The 19,213-nt window shown below is 44.8% G+C and overlaps 3 protein-coding genes across 9 annotated transcripts; all 3 read right to left on the minus strand.

Moving 5' to 3' along the window:
• Positions 1-331: 331 nt before the first annotated feature.
• LOC103995034 (uncharacterized acetyltransferase At3g50280) lies at positions 332-2,032 on the minus strand. The gene has a single exon (XM_018829871.2). The coding sequence runs from the start codon at positions 1,946-1,948 to the stop codon at positions 464-466; it is 1,485 nt and encodes a 494-aa protein (XP_018685416.2). The 5' UTR covers positions 1,949-2,032; the 3' UTR covers positions 332-463.
• A 4,896-nt stretch (positions 2,033-6,928) lies between these two features.
• LOC135584420 (uncharacterized) lies at positions 6,929-9,173 on the minus strand. 5 transcript variants are annotated; one of them, XM_065079806.1, is made up of 5 exons: positions 8,408-9,166; positions 8,087-8,320; positions 7,721-7,976; positions 7,479-7,583; positions 6,929-7,403 (listed from the first exon to the last, which is right to left on the minus strand). In XM_065079806.1, the coding sequence occupies exons 1-5, from the start codon at positions 8,642-8,644 to the stop codon at positions 7,297-7,299; spliced, it is 939 nt and encodes a 312-aa protein (XP_064935878.1). In that variant the 5' UTR covers positions 8,645-9,166; the 3' UTR covers positions 6,929-7,296. The 5 variants fall into 5 exon arrangements, with proteins under 5 accessions (XP_064935878.1, XP_064935876.1, XP_064935877.1 ...); XM_065079807.1 differs by having other exon boundaries at positions 7,092-7,403; positions 7,479-7,577; positions 8,408-8,789; XM_065079804.1 differs by having other exon boundaries at positions 6,929-7,583; positions 7,721-7,973; positions 8,408-9,173.
• Positions 9,174-14,326: 5,153 nt separating this feature from the next.
• Positions 14,327-19,186, minus strand: LOC103995032 (uncharacterized). 3 transcript variants are annotated; one of them, XM_018830850.2, is made up of 9 exons: positions 19,050-19,186; positions 18,755-18,955; positions 17,480-18,671; positions 17,237-17,408; positions 16,892-16,988; positions 15,693-15,868; positions 15,480-15,546; positions 15,333-15,388; positions 14,327-14,682 (listed from the first exon to the last, which is right to left on the minus strand). In XM_018830850.2, the coding sequence occupies exons 4-8, from the start codon at positions 17,360-17,362 to the stop codon at positions 15,372-15,374; spliced, it is 483 nt and encodes a 160-aa protein (XP_018686395.2). In that variant the 5' UTR covers positions 17,363-17,408; positions 17,480-18,671; positions 18,755-18,955; positions 19,050-19,186; the 3' UTR covers positions 14,327-14,682; positions 15,333-15,371. The 3 variants fall into 3 exon arrangements, with proteins under 3 accessions (XP_018686395.2, XP_018686394.2, XP_018686396.2); XM_018830849.2 differs by having other exon boundaries at positions 17,237-17,417; XM_018830851.2 differs by having other exon boundaries at positions 14,327-14,662; positions 17,237-18,671.
• Positions 19,187-19,213: the final 27 nt, after the last annotated feature.

Below are 19,213 nucleotides of genomic sequence, written 5' to 3' on the forward strand. Positions count from 1 at the left end.
TCAAAACAGTGTTTGCCTTCAAAAGATTAGTTTTGGAGATTGAGCTCCCAAACGCCATCAGAATCCTGCATAATTTATCATCTCTTCGAGGTTTGGTGGAAGTGACAGCGAAGGAGATATCTGATACGCTTTGAATTTGATTACGGCTGGAAAGAAGGAATGGCCACATCACCCGGGATTTGCACCGGGGGATATGCATCCGTACGTCTGACCTGAATCAAGTTTTCGGATTAGGATCTTTCTTGGGCTAAGAAAATGTAGAAGAAAGTTCCACAGAAATCTGAATCAGATATGCGCAGCATGAAATGTCCAAGAAAGAGAGACACCTGCATGCAGTAAAGTTGAACCACAGCAACTTGGAATTGGAAACAAGGAAACCAACAGAGTACACCGGAGAGCAACACGATCGAGATGTGATAGCTTGAAGCAGCCGAACGGCAACTTCTACGGCTTCGTCGAGACTCTACGGGGAGACGTAGCTCATGAACTCGTCATCGCGGAGGAGCGCGGCCATGGTCTCCGGCGCCAGGCACACCTCCAGGTCCACGCTGCCACCGCCCTCCCGCCCCGGGAACGCCGACATCTTCCCGTCGAACTTGTTGGCCCGGCCGCTCCGCACCGCCGCCGCCTGGCCCCATCCGAAGTCGTTGCCTTCGTACATGGGAAACCGGTGGGAGCTCCCCATGGTGATCCCCGCGCCGTCGGGGTTCCCCAGCGGGAAGCACCGCGGCGCCGCCTCCCACTCCGCCACCACGCGCCGGACCGCCTTGTTCCCGTAATCCGCCACGCTGCGGTGCAGCAGCTCCGCCGCCCAGCGGAGGTCCCGCCCCGCCACCTCCGCCACCAACGCCTTCGTCGGGGTGCTCTGGATCGCGTTTCCGAAGTAGTTCGCCGCCACCCGCGGCGCCACCCGGCCCCGGCAGTTGACCGCCATCCGAAACGTGGTTGTGGCCTCTGCTGGCAGCCGCGTCCGTGCCCGCGTCACCGACCGCCAGACGTGGGCGCACAGCGACTGGAAGGACGAGATCTCCTCCTCTTCGTTCGACGCCACCGTCTTCCGGTCGTAGCTGTTCTCGCCGTAAATCTGCGTATTTGGGAGGTCTCCGGCGGCAACACTTTTGGCGCGGCAGTTGGCTCTCGATTTGAGGTCGACGATGGCCTCCCGGCTGAAGTGGAAAATCCGCTCCCGAAGTGGCGCATCCACGGGAAACGTCACCTCCGGGCCACGGCCGCCCGGAAACTGCAGCACCGCCTTTGAGCCGCCGAAGTAGTTGCGGCGAAAGTCCGGCGGCGCGGGGGAGCCACCGCGGCAGAGCTCCGCCCATGCGTTGAAGAAATTCCAGAAGGACGTCCCATCGACGATGGCGTGGTTGACGGCTGCGCCGAGGAAGAGAGCGCCATCGGCGAGCTCCGTTAGCTGGAAAGCGGCCAGCGGGCGGAAGTGGCCGTGGAAGCTGACGGCGCCGTCGAAGGGGAAGAGCGACTTGACTGCCGACGGCACGTCGGAGGAGGGAGGGAGGAGGTCAGGGAGAGAGAAGGAAGCGGCAGTGGCGTAGGAGAACTCAGCGCCGGCGTCATTGCAGGAGATGAAGATGCGACCGTCAGGGAGGGTGCAGAGACGGCCGGCGAGGGCAGGGAAGAGGGAGAAAGCGCGGGAGAGGGAGGAGGTAAGGAGGGAGACGAGCGAGGCGATGGGCACTGGCGGAGGGAGGAAGAAGAGCCCCTTCTGTATGTAGTGACACGACAGCATGGGGAGGTCGGAAACCGAGAGCGGGAGGTCGCCGAGGTCGGACTCGCGGTCAGGATAGACCGTGCATTTCGATACAATGGCGACAGCTGCTGCAGGAGCAACAGTAGAGGAGGTGGAATTAGGACCAGTAGCGATGAGAGAAGCAGCAAGAGAAGAAATGGAAGAGGAGGAAAGGTTTGGAGACATGGCTAATTCCATCTCTGCTGAAAGCAGCAGCTGCTCTCTTTGCACTCGGGGTGGTGGTGTGGGCTGTGGGAGGGAAGCTGGGACTCGGGGAGAGCTTATATAGGGGAAGGAGGGAGATTAGGTGCATGCGTTTCGGCACTAATCTCTCGGTTGCAGAAAGAGAGAGAGCAAGATTGGGGGACTAATATCAGGGAATGATGTTTTCATCTTCCACAACAAGTATTACTACCTTAGGGCCTGAGCATTGCTTGCTATAAACTAATACAATAATCCATCAGGCTTGGTTGGTGGATTATTGTAGCAACCAGACCCAGTTAACGAGCAGTGTCATGTCATGCATGTATAAAGAAATAGGAGTACTGCAACCGACCATCTCTGGGTGTTTACTGAAGAGAAAAAAAATTGGAGACTTTTCATTGACCTTCCTTCCTGAGGAGCCAACCAAATGTTGTGTGTGATAGTTCTCTGTTTTTCCATGGATCTCCCAGTAAGATTATCGGAAACTATCTGAAACCTACTACAATGTGATTAAGATCCATGCAAAAGAAACCGATCAAACCCAAGAACAACAAATGAATCACTCACCATCGTCTTATTTGGCGACTGCTGAAGTCCACAATGTCATCATCAAAAGCAAAAGAAACGGGAAGAAAAACTACGTTGGTTCATGCAACTCCAGGACTCGATAGTTAGCTGTGTCCAGGCTGCTGGTTCATGAACTCTGAGATCCTCCTTCCAATGTTTACCGCCGCCCAAGAATCTTTGTTGAAGGTGGCGCTCGGTACTCGCCACCGCAGCTCTCCGTGTCCAACTCACTTGTCGTAGAAGGTACATGGATTCATCCTCGACTGAGAAGGGACAACTATGTCGGCTCTTTAATCTATTAGCGAGATGAGCTGGAACGTATCGGTAGATCCCCATGAGACCAAGTAATGATCGAGCACTCGAAGGCTCTTCTCCCATCTGGCCATGAGAGCAGTACCAAGTCAACGTCTCTTGGACGCAATTAACAAGTGCTGCGTAATGGGGAAGATAAAAACTCGAGTGCCTCTCCCCCCACGTGTAAGTGCCGACCTCCCTCCATGCAGGACCAGACGCGACGGGGGATTTGAAGGACTCGTGGACGGCGACGCAAGTGGTCCAGCTTCATACTGGCCAATCTCACACCCAGGCTTCATAGTTATCTACAGGAATAGGTTATCTCGCGCCGCCTCTGAGTTCACTCGATGACAGTCGATGCATGGCAGTTCCTCTTCCTCGGAACCATCCACTTTGACGTCTATGCAGCAGTCGGCTGTCGGTCGAACGGAGGAGGCAGTGTTTGCACGAGAGAAGCATTGTCCATTGGGACATAGATGCATGGATGTCTTCTGAAACAACGGTGAGGAAACTGCTTAAGTAACTGCAAAGGTGAGCACATAGACGTTCGACAAGCAAGGCTGGATAAAGAAGCAATCGATGGCATCGGTGGTGGTTCGAACAAACACAACGGAGCTGTGCTACAAAAGAATCGTAAGACTCACTGTTTCAATCTCTAGGAAGAAATAAGGGATAGGAAGAAAGTTGAAGGTGATTGAATACCGTTGACACGCACCGTAAGTACATTTTTCACGCTCATTCACCAGTGTTTGGCACAAGTCAAGCGAGCTGAACTCTCTGTCATGCAAAAAAGTTGGACGCAAATTGAGAAATTTTCTGTAAGAACACTATCAAGAGACACCTAAAAACAAGACAGTACACAGTAAAAACCAAAGTGCACAGTAGATTTGCTGACGAAAGAAACACGAGGCAAGATAGAAGCAATGTCCCACTTGGATAATACCTCCGTCACGTCCACAGTCTAGACAAGCCTGTTACTTCCCTAGAATACTCACTCGATGTTCTATGAAACGCCAAAAGAAGGATCAGCGAGAAACGCAATGTTCGACTTTGTGTCCTTGTTCACTTCAGCCGTCTTGTCTTCTCAAACAATGCACTATAAGCAAAAAAACCAACAACATGTGTTCTAGTATTTCTTCTATACAATTAGAAGGAACAGTAGTAGAGATCACGATGAACAGGCTTGCGATGGCCAAAGCAAAATGACAGCCATCACAATCATCAGCTTGCAGAAGGAACCACGGAGACTGTCATTCATGTCTGATGCAAAGCATCACACGTCGAAGTTAAATTCAGCATGGCCTCGTTCAAGGAACCTCATCTCCTACAGGATATGGAACTCTTGACTTATCCACCAAACTAGCTGCTGCACGACACAAATAGGCCTGCGATAGGTCACTTAGATTCTAGAAAGGGCATCCGAGTTCTTTTTTCTCAGTGCCTTTTGATGTGTCACGGTTGACAGGAAAAGAAGGGACACAACAAATCATGCCATGACATGGCACTACCATAGGCTGGCAGGTCATATAATGAAAGAGCGCCTGTTTCTTTCACCAGATACGATGTAACTGAGCGCAAAACATGATGATCCACTCAGAAGCATAGAAAGTATGAATGCCTCCTCGGCATGGCGAAACTTGTTTTCTCTTCTGCTACAGATCAAGCCGATCGGACGAATTGCTGCACGGGTATCAAACGTATCAAGACGACGCAATGCTTTTCATCATAGAGAAGTGGCGAAGTGGTCATCTTCTCCGTGGAAATGTTGAACTGGTTCTATGTAAACGACGGAGAGGGATGGAGAAACAGCGGGCGGAAGCAACTAAGCAAAATGATATATATATATATATATATATATTTGAATGGCTGATTTAAAATACTTAAGTTAGAATTAACAATTATATATATATATATATATATATATATTTGAATGGCTGATTTAAAATACTTAAGTTAGAATTAACAATTATATACGATCAAACCCTCATATGTAACCCGTTGGAATGTGGGATTAATTTGAGATGTTATATCTTCTCTTCTTAAACCTCAACGAGAAAGAAAAATACGGTTATAAAATAATATTCTGTATGGTAAAATGATTAGAAAGAGAATAAAAGAGAAAAACCCTTTTTTTCTTGGGTTAAATCACCTGCTTTTTGTTATTTTTATTGAACTTTGTCCGTGGGCTATTAAAGCTAACTTATTGGCCATGGCGCGCGTCTTATTGGGCCGATGAGATGCTACTTACTGCGCATCCGCTCTCGAGCGCCGAACGTGGATCTTGTAGATGACCGCGTTCGGGGCCGCGTTACGCGTGGCGTGCTCCCCGGTTCTTAGCTCCACGCGTGTCCTTGCTATGGAGGCACCGGAGTTGCATAAGAGCTCACGAAGGAAGGAGATGTCGTTCCCAGGGAAAAGATGGAGGGCTCTGCGAAAGAGAGGAGGGAGGAGGCGGGGAAGGAGGGGCAGCAGCAGGTGCAGCTGCCCACAGAGAGTAGCCCCTACGTGAAGTACGAGGACCTGGAGGAGTACAAGATGCAGGGCTACGGCGCGCAGGGGCACCAACCGGTCGTGGACAAGTGTGGCGGCGGCGGGACCGACGCCCCGACCATCTCCGGCAGCGGTCTCTCGGAGAGCCAGGCCCACGCTTCCACCGGCACCGGTCGCCAGGGAGTCCCCTAGTTAGCTAGAGATTTCCGTATGTGGGAACTTGGTGTGCGCTTGCATCCGTGTGTCATCGTGCATGTCGTCCATGGTTTTCCGTTCACATGCTTCGTGTCTTTGGAGAGAAGAAGATAATGAAAAGGAGGAGAACATGAAACTTTCCCACCGCTTCAATGCTGCTGCCGGTGGCAATAAGAAGCCGAGTGCTGTATGATCGTTGTCATCTCGATTTTGTTTCTCGTTTATTACGCTCGATCCAGGAAATAGTCAACAGCTCAGGTCAACTCTTTGACACCACTAGTAAAAGATCATGAGGATGATATATATATACATATATAGCAGATGGAGGGGTGATGGAGGTGGTCAAGAGAGTGGGAGAGAGAGTGGTAGAAAGGGGAGAGGGAGAAGGCAACGGTGGAGGTAGGGTGGAAGAAAGAGACGAATATAGAGGAGGAAAGTAAAAGGGAAGATGAGAAAGGAGAAAACCGGGGAGAAACAGAAGATGACATGGGAGGAGTAGTAAGAGTAGAAGAAAGAGGTGGTTGGGAATGAAGGAGAAGGAAAAAATGACAATTTAAGAAAATTAATGGATACTATAAGTTTTAATTAAATAATTAAGATTTAGTTGAATGGATCTGATTTATTTTAAAAGAATCTTTTCATTTAAAAAAATCAACCCAAACATAATAAAAAATAATAATAATAATATTTTTAATAATTTAATAAAAGATATTTAGATAAAGTAAAAAAAAAAAAGCCATCTGAATAGACCTTTTTTTGGGGTAAATTGCCCATTTATATTGGAACAGCAGTAGTAATCCCGAGTACGCACCAAATGGTAATCCGACTTCCGGAGCAAAGGCCGCTCGCCTGCTTCGTCCACGGTCGATGAGAACGAGGTGGGTCCGCGTACTAATTGTTAGTGTTGTAGCAGTTCACGTGTATCGAGTCAACACGCGACCACCGAACTTGTTTCCGTGAGAGCGGACGATGTGGTGTCTCTTGCCTCGTCCGAGACAGGTGATCTCCGGGCCTCGTCCGGGTTGGCGCGGCAATCAGGAGGATTCAATGCCCATCGGCGGATAAGTTTCGTCCATAACCGTCCATTCTGTGCCCTTTTCAATCTCAACCGTCTAACTGGTCTGAAGATGAGTTGTGATCCTTTTGAGCCCCTCTCTTTACCCGAAGAATTTCCCGTGCCGCTGCCGAACAGCTTTCCCTTCTCCACGACATGAACAGAGCTCGTACTGTTCCTGCATCAATAATGCTTTTTTACTTGGCTGAGGGCTATTCGAACGTCTCGTGTTCGTCCTTTGTTCTGCCCTTCTTTTCCCGTGTGTGAATCGTCAACAAGTTGATGTGCACGGCCATGGCTCCATTCGTGCAGGACTTCCAGCAACAGTTGATGTTGCATTTGTCCGATCGTACCAATTGAATAATGCAGAGGCATGAGTAAAGCATCATATTGCATATCACGTTCTTCCCATTCATTACAAGACACAAACAAAAAGCACAACCAAGCCTGCCGCATGCAAAGCTTTGTGCCAGGGTAAGGAGGAGGAAATTAGGTGGCCCTTTTTGAGTAGAAGATGAGGCAGATATCTGGAGGGTCTTATTACAAACACAAAAGAAGAGCTTCTGAATCATTTATTTCATTCTTCCTGCCTGCTATCCATCCTTGCTTTCGATCGAAGCAAACCAACATTTACCCCCACTTCAGAAACCAATATAGGTGTCTTATTGCCAATAGAATAGACACCTGCTGCTCCCACCATTCCGCTCCTTCTTTCTACATCAACAACACAACTAGTAAAGACTCAATAGGTCCACTCCTGAGGAAGCCCACTGACAGGGGTCGTCATGGCCGAAGGCCGGGGAGGAAGACTGTGGTGCCTCCCCGGGTTTCTTGGGCCCACGAGTGCATCTGATGTAACAACACTTCGATGAGAACAGAGATCAGAAACGGTGCACAGGTGAGTAGAACCGTCACATAACTTGCCTTGCTCGAGAACAAATCCGCCAGGGCAGCCTGTCTGTGCCTCCAGATTCAAGTTCAACGCCTGAACGACTCTTGCCGGAATGAACACTGTTGAACAAGCTGCAGCTATCACAAAAAACAGGACAAAACAAGCAGAAACCTCCCATCTTTAGCCAGATTGTAATCCATCGTTGACTAATCTTCGACAAGCAATATGCTGTGATCAAAGCGATAGGCAAAGGAGAAGCAGCGAGCGGCGTTACCTGACTTCTTCAGTGGTTCGGTCTTGCTCCCCGCAGTCCGGGGCAGGAAGACGCCGGTTCCGATGGACTCCTTTCTCGCGCCAGAGCTACGAAGGAAGACGGCTCTCATCCCAGATCCATGATGGGGTCGACGCTGCATCTGGAACGGAGGGCATCCGGAAGGAAACGAACCCAAGGAGAGGGCGCATCTGTTCCCTCCATGGCTCGCTCCTCTTCTTGCTTTGATTTGCCTTTCCCATCCCGCCGACAACTGCTGCTGCTTCGGGTGAAAGATCAATTTATTGGAACCAACGAAGTCAGTCGTACAGATCGCAATTTTAACGGGACAGACTTATGGGAGGAATTCTGCGCACGAAGAAGACGCACTCGAGCTGCCTGCAGCTGGTGGCGGGCGAGGAAGGGACTGGTCGACTTGCTCGTGCATGGCTTCCTCGGTTGACTCAGAAGCTCGTGTTCGTAGACTCGCCACCGACCATGCTCGGCATCGGTAAGCTTGGACCACATCGTCTGCTCCGCGGCCTCATGGAGCGGATCCCAGGCATCCCCCTTCGGCGGCTCCAGCGGAGAACACGGAGGAGAAGACCTCGCCGTAAGTCGATGCTTTAACGGTGAATTACGGCGCAAAATCAGCGGGGCTTTGACGCGAACCAGGCGCGCAAACATCGAGGGCTTCACAGATTCACTTACCTTCGCGTCGTCGCCCGCCGACAACCCAAGAATCCCCGAGTCGTCGTCCAGGAGGAAGGAGTGAGCCATCTGTCGTGCGAGGCCGGCCAAGTAGTCTCCCTCCTCGTCGCTCTCGCTCTCCGTCACTGGCTCCACCGCTTCGGCGGCCGGTCTTCTCTCCTCTCTCTCCGTAACGAACACGTCGTCGAGAAGCTCCGAAGGAAGCTGCAGACTCCCCACCCCGAACTCCTCCGCCATGTCTCGGAGCACTGCGGCGATGCGTAGCAGAAGAGGAGACGCTAAAATAGCAGCAAGCACGGACCGGGGGGTCTTTTTTGCTGGTTGCAGAAGAAACAATAATAGCCGACAGCGGGCAAAGCAAGGCTGGGTTTCGTCTGCCTTCTGTTGCTCCCACTCCCTTCGCTTTGGGCCCCAAATCAAGAAAAAGCAAGCAGTGGAGGCAAGAGAGAGAGAGAGAGAGAGAGAGAGAGAGAGATCGGTGCGCTCCCTCCCTCTCTATGTTCGAAGTCGGGGCAGAGAAGGATTTATTGGCGCCACTCACAGAAGACGACCCAAAGCATCACCTTCCACCATTTGTGCGTACGTTGTGGTGTAGATTAGGCCTCAAAGAAAACAATTCAATTACTTGAACCATTACAGCAGAGAAGCTTTGGCCATGCAGAATAGAAAAAAGAACCCTACAAGGAAGGAAACAACAGGACGAAGACAACCCCACAGCACAGTATCAAAACACTGTGTCCAAAACAGATGCCACCATCTTGTCTAATCCAACCTCCACCTGCTTAATCTCGGCAGCAATCAAATGTTAGCTCAACAGATCCAGGAAGAGGCGCGCTCGACGACGTGCTCCCTCCTACCCTTCTCTTTTTGTCTACACGTATTAGAATAAAGGCTGGTGGTGGCAGGTCTCGGTGCGTGGAATCCGAATCCTGGGCATCTGAGTTCGTGGATCACGAGGCATCTTCTCGATACGACAGCCGACCGATCTCTAGTCGCCTGATTCGGGTGGGAAGCCGGACGGCGAGTTACACGTTCGAGTATGACGAACGAGACACGTCTACACGTTGACCTTTGTATTTTATTTCGTTACGATTTATTAGAAAACATTGTTATGATTTCAAATAATAATCTATCTATGACCGTAGTTGATATGGTTGTAAGGGTGCATCAAATCAAGATAGATGTTCCACGTCAACGAACAAAGAGGCCATCACAGCAACGATGGCAGAGCAGGCGAGTTAGGTTGTGAGAGATGAATTGGTTGCGATGATTGATGTGATTTAGCGGGCGAAGCGCCTGAATTGGCTCAAATGATTGAGGAGTCGTCGGATTTGGGATCGCGTGAGGTGGTCCTCAGATTGGTTGTGCCTTTCGATACTAATAGGAAAAACATCGTTTCTCGTTATTCAATGTATGATCTTAATACGATGTTTAAGATAACAAAGAAGATAGAAATCATCCTCCATGTGAACAATGGTCCAAAATAAATAATTATAAATTATCCTCTTATCACCCGTATGAATATAAAAAAGCTAACGAGAGATTGTTAAAAGACGATTAAAAGTTATCTTCTCGTAGAATATTTTAAGAAATATTTTGACCTTTTCGATAATATATAAAAGCTCATATTCAATATAATGAAAAGAGATCACCTTTTTACCATTCTCGTCCATACTAATATATCTCGGATTCCTAACTTAAGCGTCGGAAGGATCAGGTCGAAAAACCTCTCCCGATCTCTATCTTCATGCATGTGGTATCTCGAGAGCTCGACGTTTTCACCTCGGATAACCCAATGCATATATGTCCAGACCACATTGGGCTGATCAAGACATCAACGACTTCTTCCCCTATCATTTTGACACCAAAAGAATGGCTCGATATTGCATGAACGATCATCTATCGACTCTTTTAATGAACACTTGAGCGAAGAGGCTTTGATCCTGACCCATAATACTTTCACCCAAGAGGGATAGCGACCACTTTTTTTGCATATGGGTGCATCCACCTCAACATAGATATCGACGTAATACTGATGTTTATTCAACAACTAGGGCTCTCACCCCAGGGACAACCCACCTTGAGCCACCTGATCGTTCCTACCGAGGTGTTCTTAAATCTCACTTAATAAGTATAGACACTAATATGCATGATAAAGGATATTGCTCTACTTTTGCCCTAGTTAACCCAACAGGCGATGCCACCGGCTTAGTTGTCATCATTGGCTCTATCACAATTAGCACTAGCACCCGTCAAGGTTCCTTGTGGTGTTGACATCATAGGAGCACTCGAGACCCGTCGAAACATTTGTTAAGGGGCAATTTAGTCTCCAATCTTGAATTTTATCATATTGCACTATCACTCTATCCTACTTGAATTTGAGGCCCAATCGGCAGAGCTGATGGAGGATTCCCTATGGGCCTAACTATAATAGATAGACTAGTATTTGAAACAGATGCGATGAGAGTTCCAATAATCGAAGGGGAAAGCCTTGATCGATCCCACCTCGAGTCGATCATCGATCATCTATAAAATCTAAGAGAAATCGATTTCAATGAACTTTCTACTAGTCATATGTGTCCTGTAAGCCAATCACATGAGTAATGACATGTATGACATGATATGCACTATTTTTTATATTAATTAATATTTTATTATTATTATTATTATTATTATTATTATATATATATATATATATATATATATATATATATATATATATATATATATATATATATCCATGGATCTATGCAATGAGAATCGAATGAGATCACGATAATATGATCGATTCGTCTTTAAACACAAACCCTAAATAATCCCGATCATAGGTTACTCAAGAGGGATATTGAGATAACTAGATAGACTTGTATGTTGTATACTCGTTCATATGATGGAAGCGACTGGTCTCATAGTTGCTCATGTGGAGACACTATGGATACAATGCAAGTGCTCATAGGAGAATGAGTTCACTAATTGATCCGCTCATGGAATGTTCGATGGTTAATAATGTCTTATTATTAGACATAAATTCTATTGTCTCAATGATGTATCTGATCTTTAGACTTTAGATGTCAAGAATATCATAAATGAGTACTCCATTGATACCGAACTTATAGGCTTGAAAGTTTCAGATCTAACATAATCGATCATTAGGAGTGACAACGAACCTTATGAGGGCTATTACGTATCGATAGAGGATTATCCGCTCTCGATATTATGAGAAGAATATTTCATGTGTTCTTGCTCATACAAATCCCTAGTTATAGTCATTCGAACTGAGATAGAAAGAATTCTCCGAGATAATCCGATTAGAGCGAGACTCGAGTAGAAACTGTATGGGCTTGACAACACCATACCCGGTATATGGTCTCTGGGATATTAGATGAATGAGAGACTATATATATACGATAATTGAGAATAAATAGCTCTAAAGGATTGAATTCCCTTGTATCGTCTAGGGATTGCAATATAGTGGCCTACTACGTCCGTAGTTGATGAGTCGAGTGACTTATTATAAAGATAATAATTCATTAAAATAGAAGGAGTTCTGATAAGTATAACTTACGGCCAACTCAATTTTAGGCCTCGAGGGTTAACACATATGGTAGGTATTACGACGAGTAGAGGTTCGGATATGAGCTATTCGTTGGAGCTCTTATCTTATTAGATATTTAAAAAGTTCATGAATTATTGGATCCTATGAATGAGATTTAATAAGAGCCAATGAGAGATTATTGGGTAGAGACTCACTAATATAAGGGCTTGGGTAGTTGGATGGAGATCCAATACCTAATATGACAAGATCTATTAGGAATAAGTTGATAGCGAGCTTCTATAAATAAGAGGAAACCAAATGACTATGAGTTATACTTTTTGGCTATCACATTTTATTCTCCTCTCCCCTTCTTATCTTCAACATACAACCCCTTATTTGGGGCGTATAGACAGTAAGAAGGGGTAGCCCCTTCTTCATTACATGGTGTGCATGAAGAGGGAATTTAGACAATGATTTGAGGAACGTCTTCACAATCCCAATCGTATGGATCATTAGAGAAGGACAATTGACCTCTTTCATTCTCTCTTACAGATATATAGGAATTCAGAGATATACGATCTAACACAATATCTATTGTACATATAATTTTCAGTTTTGTGAATTTTTACACGTCAATCTTTATGAAACATTTTTTTCTATGAAAAATTCTAAAATTACATATTGACAACTTAGTATTTTTACTCGAAAATACCACCTCAAGCTATATTGTTCATTACATCCAATTGATCTCGATATCAACCATTTTTTCTCCTATGAATCAAACACGTATAGTGACCTTTACTACCGTCGTTACGTACGCGACAATCATAGTAATCTCAATCCCATAAAATGACAATAACAGGATTGTCCGTTGGTGAGCCGTCTTAGGATTTTGGTCACTCACGACATGACATGTGGAAGCGACTTATGCCAACAACAGCTCCATATGTCTCTGTCTACACGTCCTAAATATCTTACTAATTGACTAGTATTCCTAAGACTCTCGTAACACAATATTAATACTGCAAATACAATGTTTATACAAATTGTATACAAAACATAATATTTTTTATACTCCACTATAATATTTTTTGGTATTACTGAAAAACACTGTAATAGTGTAGAGAACAGGTTCCATAGGACAAAGAAAGAAAAAATATATTCTAAATATCAGGCAAAAAAAAAAAAAAACAGAAAAGGAAGACAAGAGCCCTACCCACCTACCTACACATAAGGGATCTGACTGTTCACACCCCTACCGCTCTTTCATACCCCTTCCTCCGACACCCTTAAGTTGACATAAAGTTCGTGAGAGGATGGATGAACCACGTACGGACTCGGCTCCCCTACAGCACGACGCAAGCCCGATGAGTGCAGATCACATGCAACAAGGGGGATCTGAGTTCATAGATCATATATATTATTCTATTATACGGATGCAGAATCGATTTTGATCAATCGTCATGGTGAGATAACATGAAGTGGGGAGTAATGGATGGGCGACAAGTCAATGGCAGGTTGGAGAACATGATGTATGGGCACGCACCACAGGAGGCCTCCTCCTCAAGTTGATGCTTCCAACTTACCAACCCATCTCTCGTGCAGTCATGGGCCTCCATTCTCGTGCCGCTTGCAATAATAGAGGAGTCAAAGTCAACCCCGAACTGCACTGCTTTCTTAAGTACCAAAAGTTTCTGATGAAAGTTATGGCATCCTAACATGTTGGGTACTGACACAAGTTTCATATGCCTCGCGTTTCTTCTCAAGCGTACCTAATCGAACAGTGAAGTGCGGTGATGTTCGTTCTATCACAAGAACAGTCATCCAAGTTAGAAAGTTAGGAATGTTGTTGACGAGGTACGCCGAGGCTACCAAAACAAGATGCAAACAGCCACTCCTCCTTCCGACCATTCAATCAAACACCCTGTGACAGCCCCCACGTCAATCCAAGACTTCCTTTGTTCGATTTAAGACAATAAAAGTACCAAATGTTAGGTCGAAACGGAAAGAATATATATATATATATATATATATACATCAACTAACTTAACTGATAAAAATCTTGATAATTTATCACAACACCCTATATGTATCCATATCCATGATGGTTAACTTTCACGGATCAAGGGGGAATGGAAGCCACAACATAATATTTCCTTCAAAATATACCAGTAGCATTCTCATTCCATGTGTCTTCTCACTCTACCCAACAGACGTTTCAAGTCTTGCATGAGAACTGGTCTTGACCATTGCTGTCTCTCTCACCAGAAATGGAGAAAGCAATGACCGATACTATAAACACCTACTAACATGGAATTGAAATGAAATATATGCGTGCACACAAGTGTAGGGAATGGAGGACGGTATGCATACCCCCACAAATCTAAACAAAAACATGTTTATATTTATTTGATAATACGATAATATTACAGAGCAACCCTGCATCCTCGGTGCAATAAAGTTGGAGGTGAGGGCCTGATACTACTGTATACTAACTACATCAATCTCAGAACACAAAATAGATAAACCACACAAGTCCACATTTAGCACAGCCAAATAACTAGACAAGTCTGCTCCTTCACTTGTACGTTAATAGTCTACTAATCTCCAGCCTACAGATTATAAAAGAAAAATCAACTTCATGGGCTGAAAGCAAACTGTCTCGCCACATTATGCATGACTACTGGGACAATCAACAAGTTTTGTAGCTTCCCGGACACCTACCAGCATCACAAAGGAACTGTTGAAATGTAAATTTTAGAAACTGCCTCACTGAAATTTGGAACAGCCAATGTGATGACAGTATCGGTAAAGCGAAAACAAAGTTGCAGGACAGCAAACGCATTTCACTATTGCTTGAAAGCAAAGAAGATGTTAGGCATAATTATCCAGATTGTGAGACTTGACACCACCACATCAGCTTAATTGCATTGTTTGCCTAGCTTTGGTAGAATACCAAGCATTTAAATTAATGTTATCGAGGTTATTAACATAGTGACCGACAAAGTTGTCTACAGTTTCAGATAAGGCAGTGCCAAGCAAGCAGATTATATGCCAGAATGACACTTACCAATACATAATTTCTATGTTGAATCAATAGCAAATAAGACCATTATGTAAATACAGTGGTTGCAATAAACAAGAAAATTAGAAATTGAAAATAGAAAAATTCTAAACTAGATCTATCTAACGTAAGTAGTAAATAGAAAATTTGAACTTTGCGACACATAGACAAATGTGATATGTAGCCACATTTGAATGTAATTAAACACTTCAAGAAGCAGCATGAGCTAAACAGAAGTCAAAAAATGCTACTGTATCAGTAACCTAAGATAATTGATAGTTGAATGAAATATGGGGATTAAGTCTAAGCCTACGGCTTTGGCATACCTTCTCTATACAAACAGAGAGCAAATTGATTTTGCCTCTTCAATAGTAAAGTGAACCTGAAAGAGTAAATTTGGAGTGTATAAAAGAGTTACTTTCCATTTAAAGACATGAAAACTAGATTAAACTCATTCTAGAGTTTGATCTTACCTTGCCACCATTCACCTCTGTCAGCAGCATGCCTATTGCCCCAGTCAACCCCATCATCAGTTTTATACTGGTAAAATTTCAAACAGGGTGAGTATGAAATCATAACAATGTTTTTTTCTTTTAACTTGGTATTCCAAGGTACATTGAAATAAGATCCTTAAAATAACCAAGAGCAAAATCTTCCTATGCAACATGTAAGGAGGTGTCGCGTACACTTTCTGAAGTTTCAGTGGTCTGCATGGACAAAGAGCTCATGTAGAAGTCTCTACCACCATAATGCACAGATGATCCGAAACATGGTGACTCTACAGATTCATTGGGATGGACTGATTTCTCATCTTTGTTCTTGGTGACTTGTCTTTTAGTTGGACAGCCTTGCGATTTGCAATCTGAAATTACATACACATATATGATTGACTTCTGATTGTTTTTGAACAAAAATTCAGTTTGAGTCCAAAAAAAGGCCGCCTTATATAGACCATCCACCAAAACAAAGTTCTCTAACAAGAGGCACATCGACTTTTTGGTGACACTAGCAGCAGTGAAACAAGATACAATGATCAAATATAAACACTCTTATTCTCATACAAAGACATCAATTTCCAAAGACAGTTGATTTTTCTTCAAGAAAGAAATGATCACCGGTGAAGTTCTTACAAGTGGAACATGAAGTTTAATCTAACTAGTGAAGACACCCGTGAAAATGCCCTTAAGAGTTGTCAAGGAAGAAAATATCACCAGCAAAGCACTAAATCAGTGGCACGTGAACTTCCTCTACTACTCTCAAGTTCACTTTTATTGAGTCTGAATCCTTCTATTCACCACTGAGAACAGGCATCAAATATATTGGTGATATCCGCAGCAATTTGATCCAATAAAGACATACATGCACATCATCACAATAATCTTAGAAGAATATAGTACTACAAAATAAGGCAACTGTTTCAATTCAAGATTGACAGTTTTTGTGCAACTTTACAACCTCTGGCCTGCAATGACCTGGATTTATGTGTGATTGGGCATTCTAATCATCGGTACATGTTCCATTGAATAAGGAACATAAGTTTGTAAGTTCATTACCAAAGTACTTATGTATTATTGTATTTATGCTCAATAATTCTCATACTCTACTGGAAATATTATCCGAATATTGGTTGCTACAAGAATGTAATGTTTGAGGAAAACTAAATTTTTACTGGCTCGAAAATAAATCAAGTCTCATCCCTGTAAAACACTGTAGCTAAAAGGTACTGTATAGGGTAATGTAAAACAGGCAGATTTCTCCCCTTTTTTTGTGTGTGTTGGACGAAGAGGAGTAGGAGGAGATTCTTGTGTTTGTATGTGTGTCGAAAGATGAAAAATGCATAGGAGTTAGCATATGAGCTGCAACAGCATTAAGCATTATCAATTACCTGAGGTTGCTCTCTGAGCGCTCGCACTGCCACCTTCGTTTCTCTGCTTGTTCAAGGTCCAGCAAAAGTCAGAATGTGATAGATCCTTTGCAATCACCTAGCATCATGGAAAGGGAATAATTAGGTCGTCCTACCATCAGAAACCCATGGAACCAAGCAACAGCAACAACTATGGCGACTAGGAAAACCTTCATCCCAATCCACCTTTTGTTTCAAGAACGAAGAGCAGAACCCCTTCAATTCCACAGTCGCACAAGAAGAACAAAAGGAGAGTCGATTTGGGTTGCCACAGATCTAGAATACAAAGGACAAAGGACAGCATGATGACAGACAAGGCGCACTTACCGCGGAAGCAGGAGGGATGACGGTGCTGAAATAGCCGGGGGACGATGACGAGGGATTCGCGCCCTTCCGCCCGGGAACCTCATCCGCTTGCGACGTGAACGAAGGAGAACAGTCGTCCCCTTCCATCGGCCCTTTTACCCTTCGATCTCCTCCTCTCTCAACAACGACTCCTCTGCTCGATCTGCGTGTGCTATGAGAGGGCGAGGGAGGCGGAGATATAAAAAGAGGACGAGAGGTACACACGGGAAGGGCGAAGAGCGCAAACAAGGGTCGCGATCACCAGCTGCTGCTGCTGCTGCTCCCGAGTCGTCTCAGCACCTTCTGGCTCGCATGTGCCGGCATGGAAACGTCTCTTTATCTTCGCTTCTCAGAAAGAAATCTCCAACGATGAATAGAACCTCAGCAGACTCAAAGCCTCCCGAATCCAATCAAATACGTGTTTTCTTCTTTGGATTCAGAGTCGCCTCCGCCCCCAATTCTCTCTCTATTACCAAATATTTAGCTCCGATCCATCGCCCTCCTTTCTTGCTCTCCTCAAATCGTCGTAGTTTTCGTTGGGCGTGCACTGGAGGACAAGAGACCCTGTGGGGCCCACCGTATCCGTCAAAGTGCACCTGAGACCAGTCGTTGCGTGCCGGATCGACACGTGCGCAAGCCGATAAAGAACGGCCACAACTTCTCAATGCAGCGAAATGCTTTCCCCGACACCCCAAAATATGACGCCCAAAAAGGATCCGAACCGTCACTTTTTGATCAATACCACAGTGTGTATCAGCTTGATGCAATCCCATGGTGGATTTGTGGGTAGATGCAATGCATTCAAAGGGTCAAAGATACGTTGTAGACCTTGGTGCAAATGTCGTCCCGGATTGTTCGACTCAACAAGGAGACAAAAAAAAAAAGAGTAGTCTCATATGTGAGAAATATGATTCAGAATTACAAAATTATGGCCTCTTTTTTATGATAAGATCATATTTAAAGACTGCCAAATGCCAGATTCATCATGTACGTTAAAAAATGAGGTAACTGCATATGTCACGGCACCTCTTCATGTGATGGTGGGAAGGAAGATATATGCCCTAGGAGTTCCAAGGTCTGTAGGTGAGACTTATCCACTTGAACATGGCCACCAAGACTACAGGAGTTGACTCTTATGAATCGACCTTATCTTTATCATGCCTAACTCTTATCCACTAGTCTCTTTGTCGATATCCTTAGCTTATCTACTAGAAAGATGAAGAAGAATAACGTAGATGTCATGTCACTCTGCGATCTATTGTTCTTAAAAGAGAGTTTACGAACCTGAGCAACATAAAGTACTGACTCTTGTGATGCCACTTGAAAGCACTCCCAGCCATGTCCCAAAGTCGAGTATATGATCATATCTGGCCTCGCGTGTCCTGAGCCTCGCACAGCCGGCCACTGGGATCTGAAACTGCACAACATGTGTCATAGAATTCAATGTTGCGCCACTTGCATTTCTCCTGCATGATAACGAGGACGAGGATAAGAGATGACCTTTCACGCCACATGCTTTTGGTACCTTTCGCAGATTAAAATACTGGGAGAACTTTATATCCACACCAAAGAGCTTTGCCCCGTCACAAAGATAAAACGTCACCATCGTTGCATACAAACAACAGACTTTTGCAAGAACAATTCACATCGTTCTCGAGCTTTCAAAAGAGATTGGTGGTTCGGCATTCAGATGTTTAACTCCTGAAAAGTATGCATAAAGATATAAATAAAAAGCAGCATAAACAACAAGCACACTAAAATGCAACCATTTGTTTGTGGTGATAGAGTAGCAGACCTGATACAAGCAGCAATCCTTCCGAGTCGTTGCCAACGATGCACATGTACCACCATATAAGAAAAAGAAGGTGACAGACTACTGTTTGAGAATACCTTTGAATTCCTTTTCCCCAATGGATGTGACAAAATATATGCTTTGCTTGTGCTTACCTGAATGGGCAG

The sequence above is a fragment of the Musa acuminata genome, chromosome BXJ1-8 (assembly GCF_036884655.1).
Source record: "Musa acuminata AAA Group cultivar baxijiao chromosome BXJ1-8, Cavendish_Baxijiao_AAA, whole genome shotgun sequence".
NCBI classification, from domain to species: domain Eukaryota; kingdom Viridiplantae; phylum Streptophyta; class Magnoliopsida; order Zingiberales; family Musaceae; genus Musa; species Musa acuminata.